The sequence below is a fragment of the Bison bison genome, unplaced genomic scaffold (assembly GCF_000754665.1).
Source record: "Bison bison bison isolate TAMUID 2011002044 unplaced genomic scaffold, Bison_UMD1.0 scf7180017864197, whole genome shotgun sequence".
In the NCBI taxonomy this organism is placed as follows: domain Eukaryota; kingdom Metazoa; phylum Chordata; class Mammalia; order Artiodactyla; family Bovidae; genus Bison; species Bison bison.
In genome coordinates, this window is record NW_011494769.1 from 705,292 (window position 1) to 731,789 (window position 26,498).

General features: G+C 42.8%; 1 protein-coding gene across 1 annotated transcript in view; it reads right to left on the bottom strand.

Moving 5' to 3' along the window:
- The window catches only part of RYR3 (ryanodine receptor 3), a 567,299-nt gene that overhangs the window by 14,684 nt on the left and 526,117 nt on the right, over positions 1–26,498 (bottom strand). Inside the window, exons 77-94 of the mRNA XM_010844173.1 lie at positions 26,161–26,212; positions 25,121–25,177; positions 23,794–23,893; positions 23,564–23,643; positions 22,040–22,116; positions 19,460–19,533; positions 19,187–19,204; positions 18,686–18,766; positions 18,145–18,233; positions 17,067–17,195; positions 14,024–14,128; positions 12,191–12,272; positions 10,199–11,532; positions 8,011–8,069; positions 6,652–6,823; positions 5,323–5,409; positions 3,899–4,099; positions 2,146–2,276 (exon numbers count right to left, since the gene is read on the bottom strand). Coding sequence (XP_010842475.1) covers positions 2,146–2,276; positions 3,899–4,099; positions 5,323–5,409; positions 6,652–6,823; positions 8,011–8,069; positions 10,199–11,532; positions 12,191–12,272; positions 14,024–14,128; positions 17,067–17,195; positions 18,145–18,233; positions 18,686–18,766; positions 19,187–19,204; positions 19,460–19,533; positions 22,040–22,116; positions 23,564–23,643; positions 23,794–23,893; positions 25,121–25,177; positions 26,161–26,212 — 2,928 coding nt within the window. The remainder of the gene's footprint in view (positions 1–2,145; positions 2,277–3,898; positions 4,100–5,322; positions 5,410–6,651; positions 6,824–8,010; positions 8,070–10,198; positions 11,533–12,190; positions 12,273–14,023; positions 14,129–17,066; positions 17,196–18,144; positions 18,234–18,685; positions 18,767–19,186; positions 19,205–19,459; positions 19,534–22,039; positions 22,117–23,563; positions 23,644–23,793; positions 23,894–25,120; positions 25,178–26,160; positions 26,213–26,498) is intronic.

The following is a 26,498-nucleotide window of genomic DNA, read 5'->3' on the forward strand; positions in this document are numbered from 1 at the left end:
GTCTGATTCCATTTATATAAAGTTCAAAAGTAGTTAACGTGAAACCACATGTTTAGGGACACATACCTAAGTGGTAACACTATACGCTAAAGCAAAACAAAGTATCAGTAAAATCAGGAGAGTGGTTAGCTGGGGCCTGGGGAGGACAGGGAGGAGAATACCTAAGACTTCAAAGTTTTCACTGATGTTCCAATTTTAAAGATTTGTAGTTCATTTTATTACTATACTTTAAAATAGACATGCATTCTATATCTTCTTCTATATGTATTTAACAACATAAAAATATGAAAGCTCTCTATGACATAACAGTTAACTTTAAAAAAGCAGGTTACAAAGTACTACATGTACAATGATACCATTATTGTGAAGAAAAAGGTTCATTGATTGAAATGCTTTAAAACAGCTGTTCTCCTTATACATGCATTTCCCTATTCATGGGTATTTCAGCCACTTCAAATAAATGTTAGTAACTATCCTTGTCAAAACAGTTTAGTGTGCGTGTCTCATTATCTCTTGAGGATAAATTTCTAGAAACTGCACTGTCTTTTTACTGGGACTCTAAGGCCATATCATCCTGTGCCACAGACACAAGCGTTAACTGATACATGATCTGTCTTTGGTAAGCTTTCTGTAATTAATACTCAAAATTTTTGTACTATAATAACGAGGGCTCAGAAATTAGTCTTAGTAGTTTCCCTTAGTTTTAAGTGGGAGATTGGCAGTGACCTGCAGGCAGAAACATGCTTTTGATTGGCAGGCTCTCACCTATTTTCCCGTAATAGTCGAGCCTTCCCTTACTAGGGACTATTTTACAAAGCTCAGCGGTGCCTTTGCAAAGCTGCGTCTCTCAATTTGCTTAACTTTGGATAAGCAGCATTTTCTTCCCCCAAGAGTCAGGGCTGCTGCTTCTAGATGTACATATTTTATTGGTACAGCCGTGTTTCAAAAGTTACCTTTGTTTATACAGTCAGCCCTGCTGCTTTGCTTTTCTTTCAGCGCATTATCTTACAGCTCTCATTTTCCCTATTGTGAATACACTGGCATTAGAGCATCACCTTTGCTAATGGTGATGGTCGTTTCTTTTCTAAATTTTTACTGTGGTTAAAATATGTATAACTTTACAATCTTAATCATTTGACTATATTTCCTGCGTTGTACAATATGTTCTTATAGCTTATTTCACACCTAAACGTTTTTACTTCTTACTCTCTTACCCCTAAATTATCCCTCCCCTTCGCCTCTCCCCATTGGAAATCACTACTTGGTCCTTGTATCAGTGAGTCTGCTTCTTTTTTGTTATATTCACTAGTTTGTTGTATTTTTTAGATTCCCACATATAAGTGATATCATACAGTATTTATCTTTCTCTGTCTAACTTATTGGTGATGGCCATTTTTTTTTGTTTAACAGTGAAAGGAAACTCACAGCCACGTGACATCCCAGGACTGTAGGAAATAGTATTCTCATCAGTCTATTAACAAAGAGGAAACTGAGGTTTATGGAACTTGATTCCCTTGCCCTAGGTCACAGAACCTAAGTGACAGAGCTGACTCAGTACTCTACCTCTCTGCCTCCAGAATCAATGCCTTTTCCTACCACATTAGCAATTATACACATGCCTACCAAGAAGGCAGGCTTAATGCCACAGGTCTTAACATCATCACCCAGACGATCCTATTTTAGCTGCCCGTGGAGATGCTTATTAAATTCTATTGGGAGGAGTTCTGGTATCCACTAGGCTATCTGTTTTAGGAGAAGACTTCTGAGACTGCTGTCACAGGACTGCTGTGCCATTTAGGGACTCTGAAGAAGCTGATCAGCTTCATCTCCAAACTCCTGGGCCAAGGAAACACTATGACTCAAACATGGAAAACTAGATTAGGTAGTATTTTGCTGGACCGTCTGATCCATTAATTAAATACGCTAAGCACTTTCTGATAATATCCTCTGTCTGCCATTAAATGCATAGCATACATACAACTGTTGGAGGAACAAGACGCTACTTTGTGAAAAGGCAGGGGAGAAAACAAGTCCCAGAAATCAAAGGAAGGCTTATATTAACCAGTCTCCAGGGCTGCTGAAAAGCTATTATTTTATTTATGGTAGAAACTCTTTTTTCCTTTTTGGGGTGGGGGCAAAACTTACGGCGTGTTGATTACCAAGCGATCCCACTGCCCCTTGATGTCATCTTCAGAAGGCTGTTCAGTGATATACAGGCCATCAAACTCCAGCTTCCTGGCGATTTCTTTTTCTCTTTTGAATACGACCAAAGGGACCTAGGAGCAGGAAGACACTGTACTCGAGCAGGCTTTCTAATGACAGCATCCTCTCCCATGCATATCTCACAAATGGGCCTTCCAATGTCAGGGCAGCAATCTCTTTGCAGTGGGATTCTTAGGGTGCCTAGTTGTGGGTCCAAGGCTAAATAAATCACCTCTCACTCCTTTGGCTCATATACCTCCCTCTCCAGAGCTGATCTGATTTGGGCCAGCCTTCAAACAGCTGACAGTACTACAAACTGGACTTTCTAGCTTGTGCTGGGGAGAAGGCCACACGTAGATGAATCACAGGGCTGAATGAGTTAGGTATCCTAAAACTGTCAGGCTGGAGGTTGACCAAGATTTAGAAAGGACAATAAACTATTCTAGTTCAATCAACTATATTGAACAGCTGGAATAACATGGTAAAAATTCCAACTTCCTTCAATGGCTAGGGTCAAATTCTCATGTCTTTGAAACTTGGTTAATGAAATATGGTTTAATAGTTAGAATGAGAGGATCCACTGGGCTCTGTATACAGTCTTTTGCTACTGAAGTTTTCTTCCTGACGTACCTTCTGAGAAGAGCTCCTGCCTGGCACACTTACTTGTTCTCTACCATTGCTTCCCATTCTCTTATAATTATGACTTTGCTTCTAGCCTAGAAATGGTGACACATTTATAAAGACCTACCACAAAGGAGATACGTACACAGGAAATACTGGGAAAACAACCCACTTGTCCCAACCATCACCAGACACACAAACTTAGTAAGGTCAGAGGATACCACTGGAATCTCAGGATATAAGAAGGCAGGATAGTCAGAGCTCCACAAGCCACAAAAGCTTAATTCAGATAGAGCCAGGGCTTCTCATCAGCTGGAAAGCTACTAGTTACTTGGCAACATCCCTGAGACCTTGGACTGTTTCTCCCAATAATGCTTTCTCACATCTCATGATATCTCTACCCCTCACACTGCTCCTGTATTTCCAAGACAAAAAGGCAAATTTTTGATAATGATTTGTAAAGAGTTACTGCTTACTCTTTTCCTCTCCTTTATTTTTAAAATTTATTTTATTGAAGTATAGTTGATTTACAATGTTAATTTCTGATACATAGCAAAGTGATTCAGATATATATATATGTATATATACATATACATAAATATACATACACATACACACATTCTTTTTCATATTCTTTTCTATTATGCTTTATCACAGGATATTAAATACAGTTGCTGCTTAAAAACAAGGAAACAACACTGAGGAAATAAAAGACTCAGGATAGGAAGATGGCAAAGGCTGATCATGAGCACTGCACAGTGCAGAATCAGTGACTGCTGTTGGTTCACGGATGATGTGGGAGGAGAAGCAGAGAAAGCCAAGAACTACATTCAGTACCCTGTGATAAACCATAATGGAAAAGAATATGAAAAAATGTGTGTATGTATGTGTGCATGTGTATGTGTATATATATACATATATATGAATAAATATGAATATATTCATATATATGATTGAACATATGAATGAATCACATACACACACACACACGAATGCATGACTTTGTTGTATACCAGAAACTAACACACTTGTTCCCCAAGGGCTCTGATTAGACTCCGAGTGCCTGGCAACCTACCTTTAGGCAGTAGTAGCCCACCACGCAGACTAAAGAGATGATGGTGTGGATGATGGCCAGGGCCCGCAGGGTTGGCGCCATGTACCCAGTGCTCTCCTGCAGGACAAAGAACACCACTGCCTCTTCCTCTTCCTCATCATTAAAGGAATTCCACAGGTTTGCAACATCCTCTGTCTCTTCTTCTAAAGGTTCTTCGGTGACCTAGTCCAAGATACACATCCTCTTAGAAACACCAGAAAGACCTCTGCCACTAGGCTCTCCCCATATATTTTATATTGCTGGCATTTGCTGTACAAATAGTAGTGACTCCATATTACCTGATGAGTGAATAAGGTTTTTAAGTACTTTATTCCAACAATATTTTTAAGAGACAAATCCTCGCTCTTGAAAATAAGCCCCAAATTTAAAAGTTAGGAAAGTCTTACTACATATTCTACAATCCCTTTGCTGCAGGAGGTAATCTTTGAAATGCTATGGCCTGGGAGGAGACTTAAGCCAAACACGTGTGCACAAGTGCACACACAGCACACACAAAACATTTCTGTTCTTTCTCAGGGGCTGTTAACATCACAGCCATCCTCACACAGGGACTCCCAGATCAGCGCCTTTGAGGCTGCCACCCTGCAGATTCCGCTGCCTGCTGGCTCTCTGCACCTGCCTGCCTGTCTGAATCACTTCAGTCTCAATGTGTTTAAAGCCAGGCTTCACCATGCCCTTCGACACAGTTCCATTTTTCTACCATGGGCAAGAGCAAGCCATTCATTTGTCAAATGCAAGACTGATGTGGGTAAGAGCATGTTTTATACAAATTAGGTCTGTGGTTTTAAATAGGAAGGGGGAGAGGCAAGTGACAACAACCAGTTAAAGACTATGTCAAGAATCCAGGACCTATGACATTCATTAATTCATTCTACTAACATGTATTATGCACCTACAGTGACAAGATTCACTTACCAATGTTTAAAATCTCCATTTATCTTGATGAGTCCCTCTCCTCCACATCCAGAAACCAACTTCTGTTCATTCTTTCTTTGTAATAGTTCTAACATACGGGTCAGCTATCATGGCTGACTGTTAGTTTTATCCCTCACAGAAATAACTGTATTTATTATTCAGTTTGAAATACCTTATAGCTCCTAGTATAGGGTGTAGCACATTGCAGACATCCAACAAATATCTGAAGAATTAAGTAACAACTAGAACAATCCTGAACGACTGAAATGGTGCCCTAACTGGCTTCCCTTGCAACCTGTCTCTCCATCCCCCCCCATTGCTGAAGACAGTATCCTTTTTTAGAAGCTAGTGTCTCAGAAATTTCCTTAGATACTAGAATTTTTGCTTAAATTAAGAACATAACTCCTTTTACTTAAAAAAAAAAAAAGCATATAATCTATTCAGCAAATAGCCCCCAAATGAAGTATCACCTTGTAAAAGAGCAGGATGAAGTTGATAGCGAAGGCTACAAACAGAGCAAGGAACCTCAGGTTGTAGAAATTCCTGGCCAGGTAGTGCTGAAAAGAAAAGGACAAGCAGAAGTAGGAGAGTGCTGGCAGGGGAGGGAGCTTCCCTCTCTCACACAGAGGGTCTCAGAGGAGGTCTACACAGGGCTAGTCCTGCTCTTCCGTAACCACTCATCCAGGACAATCCTGGCCTCCTTACGACTTATTTGGTGGGGGATCAAAAATGATGATTTTTTAAAAAACTGCTTAAAATGACACTCAAGGGAACCCTACTTAGTGTAAAGCTCAGAAAACCAAATGCCTAAACATACCCTTAGCACAGGTCTCAAATGGTGCTATGAAGGGTGTCTGTGTGTGTGTGTGTGTGTGTGTGTGTGTACTCTGCAAAGGAAGTAGTCAATTTGGAAATTATGAGTGATCTAGGCCCACAAAAGAACCCTGCAACTCCCACCCCAACCGGAGCCAGACTATGGCCGAGAGTCCTTGTCCTTTGAAAGTCACAGCCCGAGCTCCCCGGCCTCCCCGTTCCCATGCCCAGTGGAAACAGCAGCACTTGAGGACAGGAATGGTAGCTGCTTGCGGAGTGCTCAGTCTCCGTGGAAAAGGCTCCCACCAGTGGTGCTGGGAGGCTGTGGTCCCAGCCTTTAGCAACTGGCCTCAGTGAGCAATTCGCCAGAGAAAGGATACTACAAGCTGGGCTGAGGACCTGTGGAGTAACAGAGCTTTTGAGAACTAGTATGACAACCTACCACACCACAGGAATGCTCTTTCTGCATCCGAATGATCTCACTACTTCTGAAGTTTCTGACTGGTATGGGCCCAGTCCCCAAGGGCACACATAACGCTCTCCCTCCTGGAGAGAGCGCAGGGCAGAGGAGCTGGAGCGCTTGCATTTCCCCTTTTCCTTTCCCTGTAACTGGTGGTTCAGACGGTAAGGAATCTGCCTGCAATGCAGGAGACCTGGGTTTGATCCCTGGGTTGGGAAGATCCCCTGGAGGAGGGAAGGGCTACCCAATCTAGTATTCTTGCTGAATTCCATAGACAGAGGAGCCTGGCAGGCTACAGTCCATGGGGTCGCAAAGAGTCAGACATGACTGAGTGGCTAACACTTTCGCTTTCTCTTCCCTCCAACACAGAAGGGACAAGCAGGTAATCAAGAAGAGCAAGGAAGAGGGATGAGAAAGATGAGGAAGCACAAGTAAGCGAATGGTGAAACAAAGTCGGCGGCCACCTCTCTGAGGTCTGTCCGTGTCAACGCCCGCACCCGAGTGGGACCAGGGCCAGAGTGCTTACCAGCAACTTGGTCTGATAGATTTCCAGCCCTTTAAAGAAATTGGCCATGAAGGCTTCAGGCTTCTCAACCTTCTGGCCACACCGTCGCTTCTTCCTTTTGGTCACGTCTGCCCACAGGGCCTCGGCCTGCTCTTCTTCTTTGGCTGTGTCCTCTTTCTCCCCATCTTCCACGCTGCAGGAATGACAAAGCCCCTCAGCACAGAGGGCAGAGGGAGGCCTGACCCTGACAGGGAGACTAAAGAGAAATCTGGGCTGAGAGGGGAGGGAGACATATTATTCCCTGAGCCCGGGAATCTCAGGTCTTGATTTCCTGCTTTGATGAGTCATGGTCACAGGTGTACATATACAATTTAGTAGCTTTCTGAAATTTGCCTTATCGAATTTTTCCCCTTCAGAAATGTTGTCTTTTATTTTCTAAGCTTTCATGAGAATTGCCAATAGTACCTATTTCAAGTCTGTGTTAGGAATTAAATGAAGTATTGCATAAAAGAACTTAGCAAAAGGCCTGGTGTGTAGCAGTTATTCAATAATTACTATCAATAGATAGCACCATCATCAACATTATATGAAGTTGCTAAGTGTGAGAGTTTGATAATTTGCTTGGTCAGATGGTGAAATCCTGATCTACTATTTGGACTGTGAAGTGAACACAATTATTAGAATATGTTTATTGTCTGGGGTAAAAAGAAATGTATCCACCCATGAAAAGATGATCAACATCATTAATCATCAGGGAAATACAAATCAAAACCACAATGAGCTATCATCTCACACCTGTCAGAAAGGCCATCATTAAAAAGAACAGAACTAAATGCTGCTGAGGATGTGGAGAAAAGGGAACCCCTGTGCACTGTTGGTGAGAATGTAAATTGGTGCAGCCGCTATGGAAAACAGTATGGAGGTTCCTCAAAACACTAAAAAGAGAGCTACCAGATGATCCAGCGATCCCACTCCTGGGTATATATCCAAAGAAAACAAAAACAATCATTTTAAATGATACATGCATCCCAGTGTTCACTGCAGCGCTATTTACCACTCCTAGGTATATATCCAAAGAAAACAAAAACAATAATTTTAAATGATACATGCATCCCAGTGTTCACTGCAGCGCTATTTACAATAGCCAAGATATGGAAGCAACTGAAGTTATAAGTAGAGGGATGGATACACACACACACACACACACAATGGAATATTACTCAGTCATAAAAAAGGAAAAAAGAAATGTATCCAAAGCTTGCACAGTATCTGTTCCCTTTGTTAATAGAACTCAAGCTTTCTATTTACCATAGCCACAGAATAGTAGATAATATTGAGAACTATCAATCATAGCAATTAGAATAGCTACCAGGAACTTACTCTGCCTTCTCAGACTCTATTTTTCTTTCTGCTTCATGAGCTGCTTTCATTTCTGCTGCCTAGACAAAAATAACAATCAGTTAAACTTTCCTCAAATAAATATGTTCATGATGATGAACCATATCACTAGCCACTGTGCATGGTCAGAAATCCCAACGGCTCTCTCTTTATGCTTTGGCAGTTCTCAGGATCACAGAATGTAAGTGTCCTGCTGTACATTACATGGCTCTGGAGAGATCAAAGATTACAGGCTTGAAAATCTCCCTGCTATTATTCAATCTAAAGAGAAAACTTGTGCTAGGACATTGCCTGAGGCCTGTGGCAGTGGTCCCACTGCTCCATGGGGTCAGGGAGAGATGGAACACAAGTCATGGTAGGTCTAATCCAGAACCCGCTTCCATCAGACAGCATCCCTGCCCCGTCTTCAATACTCTTCCACTACCCTACCCTCTCTGATGGATGACCATGGCACTGCAAATAAAATTCAAGCTCTTTCATGTGCTAAGCTGTTTCAGTCATGTTCGACTCTGTGACCCTATGGACTGGAGCCCACCAGGCTCCTGTGTCCATAGGATTCTCCAGGCAAGAATACTGGAGCGGGTTGCCATGTCTTCCTCCAGGGGATCTTCCCGACCCAGGGATCGAACCCATGGCTCCTGCATTGCAGGCAGATTCTTTACTGCTGAGCCATCAGGGAAGCTCTCAAGTTCCACACTAAGGCCTTTAAAGCCATTATGACTATGGCCTTTCTCTCCATCTTCATCTGTACCATCTGACTCATTTCCAACACAAACACCTAGACTTCCTTTTCTTTCCTGAGACATGCTTCCCTGTACCAGAACCGTAGCACAAGCCATATCCTCTGCCTGGAATATGACTGTCCTCATTTTTGATGTGCCTGCCATTCTTCAGGACTTGGTTCAGAGGACACATTTTCAGATGCACCTTGAGCATCCTATTTATAGTAGGGCCCATAATCACTCTGTAACACACAATCTTGTTCATTCATTTCATCATGTGCTCCAAATGATAATTATTTATTTGATGTCTTCTTCCACTAGATGTTAAGCTCCATGAAAGCAAAAATGTTGTCTCTCTTATTAACCAGTGTGTTCCCATATCCCAGGAATACAGCCTGGCATATAGCAGGCCTCGAATGAGTCCCTGTTATGTTTCAAACTCTGCTCTAGTCCCTGGGTTACACCAGGGAGCAAAAGCCTGTTATGTTTCAAACTCTGCTCTAGTCCCTGGGTTACACCAGGGAGCAAAAGAGAGTACATCAAGTAATACTGTCAGAAGGTTTATGATTCTGAAGCTTCCTTTCTTGATTCTCCACACCTCTCCTACACATTTCCATAGCACTGATGGTCCTCCTTCCTAATATTCTCCATGCTTGTACTGACTTGTCCAATGTCAACCTTTTTCACTAAATTACAGGAACAATGCATTTCTCATTCACCATTGTACTCCCAGAGCCTAAAACAGTGATAAGTGTACACCAACTATTTGGTAAACAGTAATGTAATTCATGAATAAAGGTTGTCTTTGGGCTCTGATCTCTTCACACTTCGCTCCATACTCTACTGCTAGAATGATGCTGTGAGTTGAATGCTGCAACATCCAGAACTTTTGATGGCCAAAGGGCTCTGAATTCTTGCTATCTTATTCACTCAATCTAGTCCACTGACTCAAAGACCAAATTGGATAGTGGGGGCAGCACAAGGATGAAAATGTCCCCAGTGTGACAAAACTATCGGGCACTGTGCTAAACTGTATGTTAACACCTGGATCTTCCAGGACACGGCAGACATATGACCTTATCAGAAAGGTCTCCTTTTATGGTATGCCTGGTTTTCTACTCTTTCAGTTACTGAATGAACCTGTGTGCCTTGCAAACTAACCTAAGAAAAGGTGTGGAAGCAAGTGGCAGGTCATGGATCCCCCTGTTTGAACTCTTACAGTGTAAACTGGAAGACCATTCAGCAACTAGACATTGAGACAACCATCTAAGTCTCATCTCTGCAGACACGACAAAGCTGAAATTATCAGATTAGGGTCATCGTGGAAGAGCTGGTGTCTAATACAGTGTCTGCTCCTAGAGAACTGGTATCAGTATTGACTGAAAGGTAGAGTGGCTAGTCTTTTTCTGGGGATAAAGAAAGGTGATAGAAACAAGTCACGTGCTTACCTGTGCTTTCCTTTTCTTCCGGACAGTACTCTCTAAGGTAGGGGGTTCGTCCTTGCCAATAATCTCAGAGAGGTCACCCAAACCCACTTCAGGCCCATGCTTTAAGCCACCTTCTTTCTTTGGGTGGAGTCCAAAGAGATCTGACATGATGTCTGCATCTCCCTTCTGCCCCTTTACGAAGTGCACGAGTTCTGTGGCGATGCCTGGCTCAGGCACTTCTGCCCTCTCAGCTTCCATAGCATCATCGTGGATACCAAACTGGGTTGGGTCAGGCATGTCACCCAGGATCTTGGTGACTCTTATGTTCTTTGCCCCTTCTATGAGTCCCCCTCCGAACACTGTGCTCCAGAGGACCTGAATGATTCCTCCCACTATAGTGAAGAGCAAGTGGAAGAGCCCCACGAACAACATCCAGAAGAAAGAGAAGAACACCTTCACCAGCTCCTTGAAGGTCATCTTCTTCACCTTCCTGTACTGCTTCCTGAGGTTCTTCAGGGTGGCCCTCTTCAGAAAGTTGGCCACGTTTCTCTTCACTGAGCCACAAGCCATGGCAAATGCAGAGGCACACTCAAAGGACTTCTCCTCCTCCTCCTCCTCACCCTCCACTTCTAACACATAAGAAGAATCTCCACCTTCTTCCTCCTCCTCATCTGGCCTGTCGGCTGAGTCAGATTCCGAGATCTGCGATGCTAACTGCATCTCAAAGATGGTGTCCTCACAGAAGTTCACGAACAGCTCCATCTTCTCTTGCTCCCCACCTTCATTGACAACGTCAAAGATGAACTGTCGCTTAGACTCCTTCACCTGGGGCTTCTCCCACTGAGTTCGACTGGACTCGCTGATCTCAAAATAAACACGCTCAATTTTCTTGGCCCCACCCATGATCTCAATGCGTCCCAGGTATGGTTCGAAGTAATTGAGTACACTTTCTGCTGGGTCCAACAGACACTTAAGGCGAGAATCGTTTGGCATGTGCTCAGAGAGGTTTGTCAATAACACTGCCACATTAAACCCTATGTCCTTGGCTGGCTCATGGAACCGGTCAACAAAATCGATGTAATTAAACATGTCATTTTCATCAGCTTCTGCGCATGAAAGGAGAAAGTCTATCTCCGACTGTGTGTACTGCTTTTGCCCTTCCATGGCCTTCTGGAATTCCTTTTTGGAAATGATTCCTTTCCCATCGGGGTCATATTCTTTGAAGGTATCTGAGCTGGTTAAGTCTTTAAGTTTCAAGAACATGTCAAAGAATTTCAAGATCATTTCTACATTGGTAGATGATTCTACCAGTGTGTCAACCATCTGCTTGCCAATGGTTCCATTAACCACATTCCCTGTGAGGCAGGTTCAAAAAGACACACAGATACATAAATAAACCCAAGTCATCATGGAACTGGTCAGGCAGATATTTTTACAAGACTTCTATCCCAAATCGGTCAGCTCTTTTTCTGACCATGATGATCTGGAAATGGGTAGGAGGGAGCAGCAAGCCATAAAGACTACACCACTAGGAGCCAAGGGGGAAAGAAACACAGGGAAGGAGGAGATGGCCACGCCAGTGCCTTTTACCTGGCCTGGGGCCTGGACAGTGGCTTTGTTATCAGATTATCAGGGACACATAGGGATAAGTGGTGCCCCTCTAATCCCCTTAGACCTAGGAGGGTGCCCAACTAGATGGCTGGCATACACACTGGCAGCCAGATGTATTGAAAAGCAATGGGGAGAGGAGAGGATAGGGAAGAGCAAAGCTTGGAGGTTTTCCCCAGTTCATTCTGGCTTCCTATTGATACAAAATGAGTTGGTTTCAGGCTTTGTCCATCAGGCCATGTGCCCCTCACTCATTTTCTTTTGTTTGTTTCTGAAAATTTGGTTTTCTAACCAATGTCATCTGGCATCAATGACCTGCCAGAAGGATACTCTGCGTGATTAGTACAGTTAGTGCTCGGACCAGTGACAGTCATGTGAATGCCTAGTTATACCAAACAGCCCAACCTTCCAGGAGGGACAGAAGCATCACCACCATGTCCTGAAGGAGATCCAAGAGTTCCTTCAGCAGGTCGATCTGACTGGAATCCTAGAACAGAAACAGGAGATACCCCTGAGCTATCTGATCCCTCAGCAAAATACAGGGCAGCGAGCAAGGAGAGCCTGCTCTGGGAAGGTCAGGTGAAGGCTGTGTCCATCTCCAGAATGAGCTCCCTTCTCATGGTGGAAGCGGACATCTTAGCATCCTCTTTGTAGCATCAGGAGGCTCGCTGTAACAGGGCTCATCCAGAAGAGTTCCTTTACAGTTTTCCTTTTATTAGCACAACATGTCAGATAACACCAATTGTCCAAAACTACTGAACAACCCAATCCACCAAAGACCCACTAGGTATCTCTAGTAGCTTAGGTTGCCATTTTTCATGCTGAAGAATTACCGGTGAGCTTTTGGGGAATACTATTGCAATCCAATTAAATTATCAAGGTTCCAATCACCAAATGGGTTCTCCTTTTTTTTTTTTTTCCTTAATTTAGGTTCTCCTAATTCTAATCGGTGGTGATCTGGGTACCACTCGTCCCTTAAAATGTTGTATCATTGAGGCTATTCCTCCGGATGGTTTTGATACCAGTCTGTTTGGTTTTCATTTCAGCATGGGAGAGAAGGGCATTGCCAAGTGGGCTCTGGGTTTGATACCTGTGTCACAGAAGGGAAACAACCCTTGGAAGGTCTGAGGTGGGGAATCTGAGGGTGAGATTAAAAATATGGATTCTGGGCCACACTTCTTTTACAGATGCTCTCTCACCAGGACATAGTTCTTTAGCTAGCCCTTCAGATTTCAGAAGGCTTTCCTCCCACCTTTGGAGGGTGTCACAGATATCCACAAAACATCACAGAAGTGTAGACTGTTAGAGCTAGAAGAGCCCTCTGAGGTCATCATCTATTCTAACTCCCAATATTTTCTAGATGATGAAAGTAAAAACCGGAAAGGGGAAGTGACTTCCCGGAAGACACCCAAGAGGAGGTGGCAGGGTCAGGATTTTGTCTCTAGGGACTCTGCACCACACTGCCCTGTGGGGTTGACACAGCAGTGGATGTATGACTGCCAAACTGGCAGCCCTCCCAAGAACTCTATCTTCCCATAAGGCCAGAGTCAAAAGGGGAAAAACGAAAGGGGTAAATAGCACATTCCAAAAGGAGAGGCGGATGTGACAGCCTTGACAATTTTAGATACACATTATTTACATGAATGCTGCCGATGTGACTCTAATCAGCCTGAAACATATCCTAAAGCTCTCCCGCATGTGTTGCCATGGAGAGAGGTGACCAACTACTACAGACACTACATGTATTTGTTCGTAATAAATGCTCTGAGTGATTCCAATTCATCTTGCCAGAGAGATGGGGAGTGAGAAGGAAAGGCAGAGATGGGGAGGAGGGGCAGCAAAGGTTGAGAGAGAAGGGAGATGTGAATTAGAGACATGCAGACACTGGACAGATCAGACAAGGTGGTGGATCATGTTCATAACCTGTGAAACAGTGACAAGGAAGCAAAGGGGATCAGCGCCATAAAAAGCAACTGTTGAGGCAATGATGGAAAGGGTAGGTGGGAAGAACACAAAGGAGGAAGCTGTGTTCATGCAAAAGCCTGACTGGGACCCCCCAGGAGGTGTTCATTCCCATCTCCCATTGAGGCCCTCATTTTACAAATGAGATCTGATCTGCTTGGCTTTTCCAGGCAGGTGGTCAAGCAGCCACATCCACAGTGGGAAGACCAGGGGGTGGGGACCGACTAAGCATTTCACATCAATGACACATGGGGAACGGGGAACAGGCCACAGTACCTGGGAGAGTTTCATCTGCATGTTAGCAAACACATGGAGGAAGCCGACCACCGCGTCCCACAGCCTGCTGTGAGCCAGGCTCTGCTGGTTCCCAATGCAGGGGCCCTGGGGAGAGGACATTCTTGTCTCACTGAAGCATCACAAGCTGCTCTGAAATTTGCCTTAGTAAGGGCATCTGACATCAGCTCTTTCCAAATGTCACATATCTTGTAGCTCAATATTTTCCCAGGTTACTTATTACTTCTCCCCCAACTCCATTGTGTGCACCCCACCCCCCAACCCATCCTAAGATCCTATTTCTAGGAAAAGTCACTAGGAATTTCACAGTGTGGTGATTTTCAGAGACTTTATTTAGTGTTTGTTCTTATGTTAAAGAACATTATTTTAAAAGTAAATGTTCTGGTTGAAACAGGGCTGAAGGGTACTCCTGCCAACTCCAGCCCCCCACCTTGGCCTAGGAGGGGTTCTGAGGAGCTCCAGGGTTCCAAGGAGCACAATTTGAAAACGAGGCCCATGTGTTTCCATTGTCTGCAGGCAAAGCTACTCATTAAATATGATGGCCACATGGCTATCTACTCAAGTAAAAAAAAAAATCTGAATTATGAATGTTAAACTACTTTTAGTATTTTCTTATCATTAACCTATATGTCAGGTATATCATTTCTATCTTTTCTGAAAGCCAAACAGGGATGACTTGATGACCACTCTGCATTTTCTGTTAATAACCTTCCCTACTTTTGAAGATCATTATTGAACCACTGTTTCTTTTCTTTTTAAAAATAAATCATTTAGAATTCTTCTGAATGGAGAGTTGTCTGTTCTTATTTATTTAGCATTTATTTACATCAGTATGGGCTTCACATATTCATTTTATGCTATGGGTTATAATTCAATATTACTTTATTTACATTATTTTGTAGCTCTAAGTTTTCTAATTTTGGCCATTGGGATCTCTTTCAGTTGGCTCCTGTATCCCTTTGACATACCTCCATCATTATTTTTTAGCATTTTCTTGCACTACAGGATTCTCCAGGCTCATCTTGTATGTTTCTTGCTCTAGTTCTAGAATCAGCCATTTCTCTAAGGAGCCTTATTTCCTTTCAATGGAGAGTGGTATTAGGAACCAAGAACTGGGCTCTAGTTGTATTTGCTGCTACTGGGGTATCATTTTTTTAGGTCCTTCTGGCTGACAGAGCAGCAGAAATAGATATGTACACATATCCATAAATATTTCCATATGTAACCATTTATATCTATGTTAAGATGAACATGAGTTTAGCATATGGGTATCTCTAACTCTCCTTCATTCCCAGAGGGATCTTCTAGTCTCCTCTGCTTGCTCATCAGTGAGAAACCTGGCTCATTTCCATTATATTGGGTTGGCCAAAAAGTTCATTCAGGGCTTTCTATACAATTATATGGAAAGATCCGAACGAACTTTTTGGCCAACCCACTGTATGTACGGTTTCAGAATTATTAACACATACCCACATGGGAAAAACTTCATCACCTAAACTGCTTATGTAAAGTTCTTCTTGCCTTTGGTCTTTCAGACTGTTCTCATTTCCAAAGTTTCTTAGGCCAGCATCTTTCTATCTCTTCAATGAGACTATTTTATGTATTTTTTATACACTGAGTCTTCTGCCACATTCTGCCTATGTTCCTTATGCTTCTTCCTGTATTTTTCTACCCTTTAATCACTCTCCAAATCACACAATCAATATTCAAAAGGAACACTGATACCAGTGTTCTAGTATCAAGTTCTAGAAAAGGCTTGGCTGAATTCCCAGGGAAGAGGTGAGCAGGAGAAATTTTGCCTGAAAATCAAGTAAGCATGTTTAAAATTCACTGTTCATGTACATGTGTTATGCGATCCCAAGACGCCTCTAGATTCTTTTTTGAAATAAAACTGATTGCTAAAGAATCTCAGATTCACCCCAAATAAGGGTGAATCTTCTTTTACTTTTGGGCTAAGTGCTCCATGGAATTTTCTGGAGCTTAGGATAGATTCTGCAGAGAGCAAATCAGATGCTTGTCAATCTGCTCAATGATCTTCACAAGTAGTTCACATGCTGTGAAACTTCAGATTGGTCACATGTTCCTAGCTGTATCTCCCTATCTTTTTACAATCCTTGAGTAAAGACGGATCAATCTCTTCCGGAACTCCTTCTTCTTTTCAAATCTTAGTCTTGTGTTTATTTCAGTGAGCAGATATGATCTGAGGGTGCCAGTTGGCTCATCATATAGATCTTAAAAAAAATCTTAGATTCCATCACAGAGGACCATGATATAATTACTGATTTTACAGCAAATTCTGCCTGAGGACGTCCTCTACTCCTTTCATGAGACCACTGCAGGCAATGAATACATAATGCTGTAAGATGTAATAGAAAATGCTGTAAGGTGTAGACATTCACCCTGAAATACACCTGTTGATTTGCCTTTCATTGTACTTAGTTTATGTGCTTCTGAAGTTCCTTTTCCATATAGCTGATTTCTGACAAATGAGTAGGCTCTCATGAATTCTGTTTTTAACATCAAGGCTCAAGATAAGATCATTTGTCCCTTTATTCCTCTATACTATCAATTATTTCTCTGCTTCACTTTCCATGCTTAACTGAACACATATGATGTGCCACACATGCCAGAAATGAAGAATTTTAAAACACCTAAGAAATGTTCTGTCTGCAAAAAAATTTCAGTCTAGGAGGGAAAGCAAAATGTTAACTGCTACTGCTGCTAAGTCACTTCAGTCGTGTCTGACTCTTTGCGACCCCATGGACTGCAGCCTACCAGGCTCCTCCGTCCATGGGATTTTCCAGGCAAGAGTACTGGAGTGGGGTGCCATTGCCTTCTCCGAAATGTTAACTAGATCAATGCAAATCAAGTGTGACAAGAGTGTAGGTACTATTGGTTCTTGTTTATATAAGAAATACTGTCAGTGCTAGAGCTGGATCCACAGTCCACATGTGCAGGGAATACAGAATATGGGAATGTTAAAAATGTTCCCTTCATTTGCAAGCAAACATTTCGTAGCACATACCTGGATGTATTCTGTAAGAGAATTGAAGATCTGCTTGGTGACCGCCAGGGCTTTGGAAAAATTGTGCTGTCCAGATTCATCAATGATGTCCTTCCCTGAGTAATACCAGTAGAAATCACTGATTGATTCCTAAGAACAAACAAGGAGAGTTTAGTATGTCTCACATATCAGTAAGTGAAGCTAAATCTCGTGTTCGGGAAGAGTACAAGAGAATCCTACATTTCCGTGACCACTTTGTTATGAGAGGAGCCTGGGACTCTATGAAAAAACACAGAGACATCTGATCCCAAGTACAGATACTTCCCCTCTGCAGGAAAGAACAGGTGAAAGAGAGAACAGTGTTCAGCCGGAGCTGGGTGACCATGTTATAGGACAATTTATTCACAATGCAAAATGTTACATTAAAGATAAATATGATCACCCAAATACTCAGCAACATACTAGCTGGCACTGTCAGTACTAGGCACTGTTCTGAGCACATTACATGTATTAAACCTCTTCATCTTTACTACCACCCAATAAGACAGTACACTCCTCGTGTTATAGATGAGGAGAATGGAACACAAGAAGGCTTGATAGATTGTTCCAGGTCATGAACTGGCAAGTGGCAGAACCAGGCTGAGTAATTAGCAAAGAGAAAAAATAATCCTTTTTTATGTTTGTGTAGATCTTCTTGAAATTATTTGGATTTTCCTTCAAACAATTAAACCAAGTGATGTCTGAACACTAAGAACTTGTAAACTCATTTCCCATCCTTTTTGTATCTCTTTTTCCTAGTGAAAGTCTGTTTTCACTCACAGGCTGTTTTATAGCTCTGGAGCACTGTGGCTAAGTTTACACCAGCTAAACTAAAGTAAACCAGCAGGTTATAATAGATTTCGTTTTTAACCGCTCCCTCTTAACACGTCAGTCTTCAAACTCACATTTAGGTATTTGATTTCCCATGAGTGTGTGGACATGGATTCCAGTATCTTCTGCACTCAGGCTGGACCGTATCCTCAGTCGTCCCTGGCCTCTGTAACTGTCTTTAGCTTCTAGAAGTGTACACGAGGAGTACCACCATCCAGCACCCACTCACCTGCAGACGCAGAAGGTAGTCCACGGTACTGATGATGACGTTCACCGTGGTGGTGTTGCCCATCTGAGTCCTCAGGAAGTTCTGGAAATCTGAGCACACCAGGGCTGGGTCAGAGCTCATCCCTGTCATGCCTGAGGAGCAAGTCTTACCCTCTCGGCTAAGCTCCGAAGAGACACACTATGTGGAAAGGCTGACAAGGGCACCCTGTCTGGGTCCTGGCAGGTGGTCAGAGCACCACCCTGAGCCCACCCATCCCAGTGACACCAGAAACTGGACATCGTGAGCTCTGAGGAACTTGACAGCAAGGGGTAGGAATTTAAGTTCAACATCTGAAGGTTCTGGAAGCAACTTAGCCTGGATGGCACTAAATAACTAGCCATGAAGTTTAAAGCTCATGTTACATAGCATTTTTAATCGAGGAATGGATTAACTGTTGTCCTTGAATTAGCAATTGGTTGTGTTAAGGGTGGCAACACGGAATGAATCATAATTTTGCACCTGAATGTTGTTTTCCCTTGACGAATCAATGTGTTCCACTTACCACTGTTGTGTCCTTCACAAAGTAACTGCAGGAATCTAAAGAGATCTCGTGTAAACTCGTCATTCTGGAGTACTTTTTCACCTTGAAAACACAGAATACGGGCAAGCATTTGTTTGCTTTTTCAACACAGAATACCTTCGGATACACATGACTGCAAAAATGCTAAAGGAACTGTGTCAGAGCTGTGTGGAAAGGGAACTTTGGATAAATGGTGACAAAGCCAATTTAAATTGGAACTGAGGCAATGCCCAACAAAGCTAGGATTGTCAGCCCCGGGATGCATTTGGAAGGAAAACAACTAGGCTGCTGGCAGTAACGGTTCACAGTCCATAACCCATGCTTTAGAAGATGGAAGACACTTCTTTAATTAAACAACAGACTGCTGACTTAAACTCAACATGCAACCACCAAGCCGAAAATGTGTCTGTGCTGGGCCAATTAAATAAGATCCCTTAGGACTCACACACAGGGCAGGAACTCAGGCCAGAGATTCAAACTTACCACGCTCACGAACAATGACTGGTGAAGAGAGAAAAACAGAAGAACACAGAGTAAGAAAACCACAAATGTCAAGATAGAGTGTCTTTAGCTAAGACTGGTTCTGTGAACACATCAGCCTGGATGTGTTTTATCAAAACTACGGATGGAAACATCTTGCTAAAATGGAGCAAGTCCTTGGAGGTTACGTAGCAGTGAGCAGGAACTCTAACCATAAATAGTTAACCAGGATTTTAATCGGAAAGAGAGCAGCCTTCACCTTCGTCAGTTACTTACGTGTTCCTTCCTCAGTAACCATCCCCAGGCCTTCAGCTTTATTCTGCCTCTCAAATGCGTTCAAATCAAGGACACTTGTAACAGACGAAAGAAAACAAGGTTCAGGGCTATGCACACTGGGAAAATGGGTTTTTAATGTCAATGTAGCCATCAACTAAGAATATCCTGTCCTTGTATTACCATAAATTACATTACACGTTACAGTGCAGTTGAGTCTAACGGTTCTCTGGGTTTGTGACAAGCAGTGCCTGGAGCTCACAGCTCTTGACACACGCAAGGACAGGGCTCAGACACACTTACAGTGACTGTAATTGTTTGTCCAGTTGGAGTCCTTCCTTATGGTTGAAGATTTAGAAAGGCTTTCCAAATAAAGAAGGAATAACCTGTATCTAAGATTTCTTAAGGGAAAGGTTACTTTAACCTCCTCTAATTCATGTTCTTCCCACATTCATCTACTTTTTTTTTTTTTTCCTGAGAAACACAAGGAGTTGTGGCTTTTAGTGCTTAGGATAAATATCCATGGAGAGAGCAACAGTTTCAGATTCTGAAGGGCCACCTCCTTTACTCTATGCTTCAGGAGCCAATAATAGCCAAGATAATGCTTTTGAGAGGCCATGGTGTCCCTATGTGTTCCTGAACCTGTGACAAGTTGGCTTTCATTTGGTCCTCACCTTCCATAACCTTCCCAGTCACAACCACCACCAAACCCTGCTTAGCCAGGAACCCCTAGGTCAACCACAAAGCTGTGGTCATGAGGATAAGGACCATATGATTTCCAACTGAGGCTCACTCTGTTTCTCTAATAGAGTCTATCTCTTTCCACAGTATGAATGATTTCATAGAACTTAAGACCACAAAGTTTCACAAGAATATAGACCTTAGGGAAGCCTATGGCAGAGTCCAGTAAGATTCTGTAAACTCCCCTCTTTCTTTAATGACTGGGCAAAGAAAATGACTGTTGCCTTGAAAAGACTCTAGGGAAAAATCCAGCACCCCTCTCCCCCTTTTAGGGAGTCACATATGTTCTGGAATTTAGATAAATTTTACAGAGGAAGTGAAAATTTCTATTGCCCTCGTGTTGGTTTTTCCCAGATCCTGCTGTAAAACAGGTCTTTAAAAAAATAATACAACACCATCCTTCAATTTTGGGAGGAGAATATGGACACAGGACATTTGGACATAGCTGCTTTGAAGCATCACTGCTGATTCAGGAGACAATCTGTGTAGCAGACATTTCTGACCTTTATTCCATCCCAAAATACCCATTTCAAAATTTAATTTCTTGAATGGCTATTTTACAAATATGTATTATTTTTATAATCAGCAAAAAGCCATTAAAATATCTTAAAAGTTCTGGTAGGACTCAGTTGGCCTCTTAAGAGTATGTCACCTATCCCTCTAAGACATCATTATAAATTAGCTTAGCAATATTAAGTGCTACAGACTACTAAGGGAACTCAGAAATTTAACTGAGAATTTCATGAGCAATATGGAACTGAACTGCCTTGATTTTTGCCATCTTTGAGTCCACATGTACTATTTTATCCTCAGTGAGTCAGGTCTGGCAATATTACATTTTCTTTTCCTGAAATAAATGAATTGGCTGTTGGTGAGGGGAAAATGGAGCTGAACACAAGGGATTGTACTGAAGCTCAGATATGTTCCCTACAACCCCAGGGTACAATATTTACCCAATCCAATATGACTAGCAATATTATGAAGTTCACCAAGTAAAAAGTCCATCCCCCAAATTTTCAACTGGACCAATGTTCCAATTTTAAGAATTATTATTTGGAAGCAAATGAGCTAGGTAATCATAACTTTGACTTCTTTTGGAATGAGTTGCAGATGATTCAATATATATATGAATCTTGAAGAATAAGAACACTTTTCTTAGAAAGACTGCTGGCTTGTTTCTGAAACGAGCAAGTATGGTAACCTTATGACTTTTGGTTACCTATTGTTCATCTGTCAGAGGGGAGGCTTACACAACTGGGTAATATAAATGGAAAGTTTAATGCTTCGTTTTTCAGACAATGTCAAAATGTTCCCACATCAGGATGTACCGCTGTCAAAATATGTACCCACTAAATATCTCTTCAAAGAATTATTAAGGATAGAGATGAACAAAGTACCTAATGGATCTCATGAACACAGAGCCTTGAGTCACACTGAGTATTCCTCTTTTCCATTCTTTGCTAATTTGACTTACGAGTACACATGTTTAATAAGAGAAACTCACACTCAGCTCCAAAGAAAGCAACATAACAAAAAAGGAGGTAAGGGCAATTCAAACACTAAATAGATGTAGAGAGGTAAGCTGTGTGTGTGTGTGTGTGTGTGTGTCTGTTACATGTTCCCCTCTGTGTGTGTGTGTTACATTTTCCCTTCTGAATGCTATTTGAAGGTAATCCTGAAGGCTAGAGGAATAATACCCATCCTCTTCTGAAGTAGGTATTCTTTTCTCAATAATTCCACGATAAGCCAGTTTATTTATGTGGCATTCTCCCATCCCATGCCCCTTTCCCTGAACAGTAAATAATTTTTAAAAACTGCTATGGGTGGTTTTCCCATATTTACCTGCAAGACTGCATAAGACCAGAAAGACTTTGAAAGAACCCAGCATCCTTTTTTTCCTTTAGGTAATCTAGCATTTTCTGTAAGGGAGACACATTTGAAAAGGAAAAACAATGAAAACTCTGGCACAAATATCGACCCTCCTCATTGCGATGGACAGATGGCAGTTCCCAATCATTCAGGCACACCAAGTGAGATTCAGGAGGTGGTTTTGTAACCCTGGGTAAGCATGAAAATATTCCACCTGTGAACTTAAGCCTTTCATGTGCCTGAGCCCCACTCTCTACTTAAAGAACCAGAATCTCTCAGGGCAGATGTTTTATTTTACAAAGGTCCACTGGTGTTGATAGATCTACACCGTTGGTACGGTAGATCTTTGACTTCAAAGATTTACTGTTTGAAGCCTCTTCTCTTTGGAACAGGTTCTAGGACTAGGCTCTAGTAATGTTTATGGTTACTGAGGTAAAATCTGAACAGCTCATGCAATGTTTAATGCATTGGAGGAAGGAGCTTAGCTAGTAAGGAGGCTAGTTGAGAGCACAGTATCTCTCACAAAGAGACTGTTTCCTCTGTTCTCTGTTACTGGCAAGCTAGGAACTTGGTCTGGCATAGTAAGAATCTTCTTAGCTTTTTTAAAGGGCTCTGTAAGAAAGTCAACTGATGGAGTGGTGATGGAAGAGAACAGAAAGTGAGGGGTGCCTCTGAAATGGTAGTTCTTAATGAGAAATTTGGTTTGCGATGAATTAAAGCCTGGGAAAAATTATATGCAATAGTGGTAGTTATGGATTTGGAGATTCTCAAAGGCCCTGGGAATGCCAACAGTCTTTGAAATTTCATTTTCCTGTGCACACAGATGCTTTTATTTTTAGCTAGAGCCTGGAGTGCTCAGGAGACACTACTGCATGTCTATCATCTGTAGCCAGTTCCAGGTCAGATGGTTGAATGAATTCCATGCGTCAGGCACTCCGCTATATATCTCTGTGTGTTCTCTCTTTTAATGCATGATGACAGGGAGTTTTATTTTCATGATCTACTGCTACATCCTCTACCCATAGAAGAGAGCCTGGCCCTAGTACATAGTCAGTGATCACTAAGCAGCTGTTAATATGAATGACTGAACAAACAAGTGTGTGGGGTTATGAATGTCACTTAACTGATCAAGCTTCTTGCTCACAGTAAGGCAACTAATAAATGAAAGTGTTGAAATAAAAACCAAAGGCTGAGAAAATTTCCTCTAGAGTATAACTTGCAGAAAATCACCTAATGATAAAACAAATGTAATGTTTTTCTTTCTGAACCCTAGATGACCCCTCTTTAGTAAGCACATGTTTGTCTGCAGACTCCCAGTCCTGGTCTTATCTGATTTCAGCTACTCAATGTAATTGGCCACTGAGGACAGAACTCCAGCAAAGGTGATTCTTGGTGGCCATCCATGCAGCAGAGTCAACCTCTCTTCCCCAAAGTGTGACAGCTGTTAACTGGAAATACCCCAGGAAGTCTGCACCACCTCCTGTGAGCCCCCATTACCTGCTGCACACCGGCATTGCCCCCATTCAGAATGGCGATCCCCAACTTCAGAGTCTCCACCACCATGGGGCTCATCTCACCTGTCGAAGTAAAGATTTGGTGGAATCACCGAGGAAACAGGGTAAATCACATCTACTGGGCTTTATCCAGATTCCTTAATAATGACTTCATGTCACAGGGTGACATGTCAGTGTTAGTTAAGGGACCCACGCACAAGTCTCTGCATTCACCTTTGCTGGCGCTGATCATCTGAAGGACCATCTCGGCAGCTCCACGCTCATGCAGCCGGGCTTGCTGATAGAGGGTTTTCTGCTTCTCCATTTCTTTCTCCTGGAAAAAATAGCAGGGTGGAGGGGATGTGTTTACCCCCAGAGAATTCACTGTAGTCAGATGAGTTGAGAGAGAGACTCTTTACTCTGCTAGGAAGGCAACACACGTAATTTCAAACAAAACAGATCTTGGAAGTTTATTTTTAGATGCGACCCACTTTTCCATAACTGTCCATCTATAATTTACTCACATTTTGATGCTGAAATTTCTAATTCTGTACCGATAAGTACAAAACACGGTCCATTCTCCAGTGACACTATGATTATAGAAAGTGACTTCAGGGACTTCCCTGGTGATCCAGTGTTTAAGAATCCACCTTCCAAAACAGGGGAACCAGGTTCAATCCCTGGTCGGGAACGAAGATCCCACATGTCATGGGGCAACTAAGCCCATGTACCACAACTAGAGAAACCTGCATACCCCGGTGAAGACCCAGCATAGGCCAAAAAAAAAAAACAGTGACCTCAGACTAAAATGGTTTGTTTTCAATGTTATAAAGGAAAACTTGCTGAGGGCTCAGCTGGAATTCATCTGAGCACAGCATACGCCTACTTATCCAGAAAGCTCAGACCACACTTAACAAATGTGAGATGCTAGAAGCCAAAATTTTCCAGAACTGTATCCATTTACTTTAAAAAATATATGTATTTATTTGGCTGCCCTGGGTCTTAGTTGCACCATATAGGATCTAGCTCTCTGACCAGGGATTGAACCCAGACCTCCTGCATTGGGAGTGCAGAGTCTTAGCCACTGGACCACCAGAGAAACCCCTGTATTCATTTACTTCTGCTCTTGAATATTTCGTCTATAAAACAGTACAAGTAAACTAATGGAGTTTTATTTTGAGAGACTCAGGGTCCCACACTGCCCCAAATCAAGATCGTCATTAAGTACATTTACAGAATAATAGTGCAAAAACCATCCAGTGTCTCCACTGCTGTGAATTTTCACTTTTGAATGTTTGCATGTGCCCTTCCATGGCTCCTGTTGCTACCATACTTGGGTTGATGTAGGAGATTTCCTACAAGAACAAACTTGAAGGACCATCTGCTGACTGGCTGCCTGCTACCTTTCATGAGGCCAACAGACGCGACCACACCAGTGCGCTCATCCAGGCTGACTGGCGTCCTTGCCGCCTGACACACACGGTGGGCCAGTTGCGTGGCTGATGCCAGCATCCACCCCTGAAGGCCCTCCTGGCTGGCTTCAAGCTTAGTGAGAACTCACTTCAAATGTTTTCTCCTTGTCTTCGTCCTCGTCTTCGTCTTCCCCACTCTGACAACTCTGGATCCCACGCAGCCGGGAGAGGAGGAGGCAAACAGTCAGGTTAAAGGTGGGCCTAGTAAACAGGACTCTGCTCTACTGTGTGAGGGCAGGGGACGGGCTGTAACTCACAGGCGCCTCTGGACCTCAGCACTCTGTGAAACTGAGAACATTCGGATCCCAGCAGGCAACATTCTACTCTAAATACCACCTTTGTGGTTACCAAGGAGTTCAGAAAAGAGAAATGGGAACACCGAGTCAAAGGGGACATCCCTGGTTTAACCACAGACCCGAACTCTCCTACTTAAGAGAGTTCTGTAAAATTCTGGTGTAAATCAAGAGATAGGAGTGCAAAGAACCTGCCCATTTTCAACATGAGTCAGAGGCTTGGCCATAAGATTAGGGAAAGCCAGGATGTGAATCCCAAAGTGACCCCACGGAGCACCTGCCAGAAAAATGGGTGCTCCCGTATCTCCCCACACAACCCCATCTCTGCCCGACAGGAAGTGCTCCCACCAGAGGAGCAATAGTTTTGCTCAATCACTCGGCATTCCAGAGGCCACTGACCCCATGTGACCTAGAAACATCATTTCTGGTCACTTCATCTCTTCTAGAACACTAGTTACTTCCTCTAGTTTCTAAGCCTGTTTTCAAATGTACTGGATTTCCATCACCTAGGGACATGGTTGAACTGTTGGACGTGTTCTGAGCATCAAGTGAAAATTCGAGGATGATCTAGATGTCTGAACCCTGTGAAGCTGGCTGAGAAACGTCATGTGAACCCAGGCACCAGACCCCACTGTTTCTGCAAAGCATTGTTTTCATAGGATGATGGTAGAATAGTTTACTAATGTTGCCTGCAGAGCACGTGAATTGTGCAAAGCCTGGAGCCCACACCATGACTCAAGTCCCAGGCTAGTTGCTCAATGTGACAGTTTCCATGTGCCTGAAGAGGTCAAAGGGAAGCAGGAAGACTGCAATGACAGGAAGTAAACCAAGTGTACCTTGGCCATCACGCTGGCATAGGAGGTGTACAAAGGGTCGTCTTCCAGTTGGCTGGAAAGAATGGAGGAAATATTTAGCAGCCCGACTTTGGACACAGTAGAAAAGACTGGGAGGCATATAAATCCTAATATACCAGTGAATTAATTAGAAGCCCTCCTCCCTCACCCCAGTTCTTAGAAACCACTCTGAAAATCTGAATCATTATTGGCTTGACACGGAATTCAGGGATGAAGTTCCAGTTTCAGGCTGCTTCATCTTCAGACTCAGTGTCAAGCTAGGGCTATGGTTTCTGTATTTTCCCCTAGAGGTTTCTTGATGGCCAAGAACAAGACAGCAA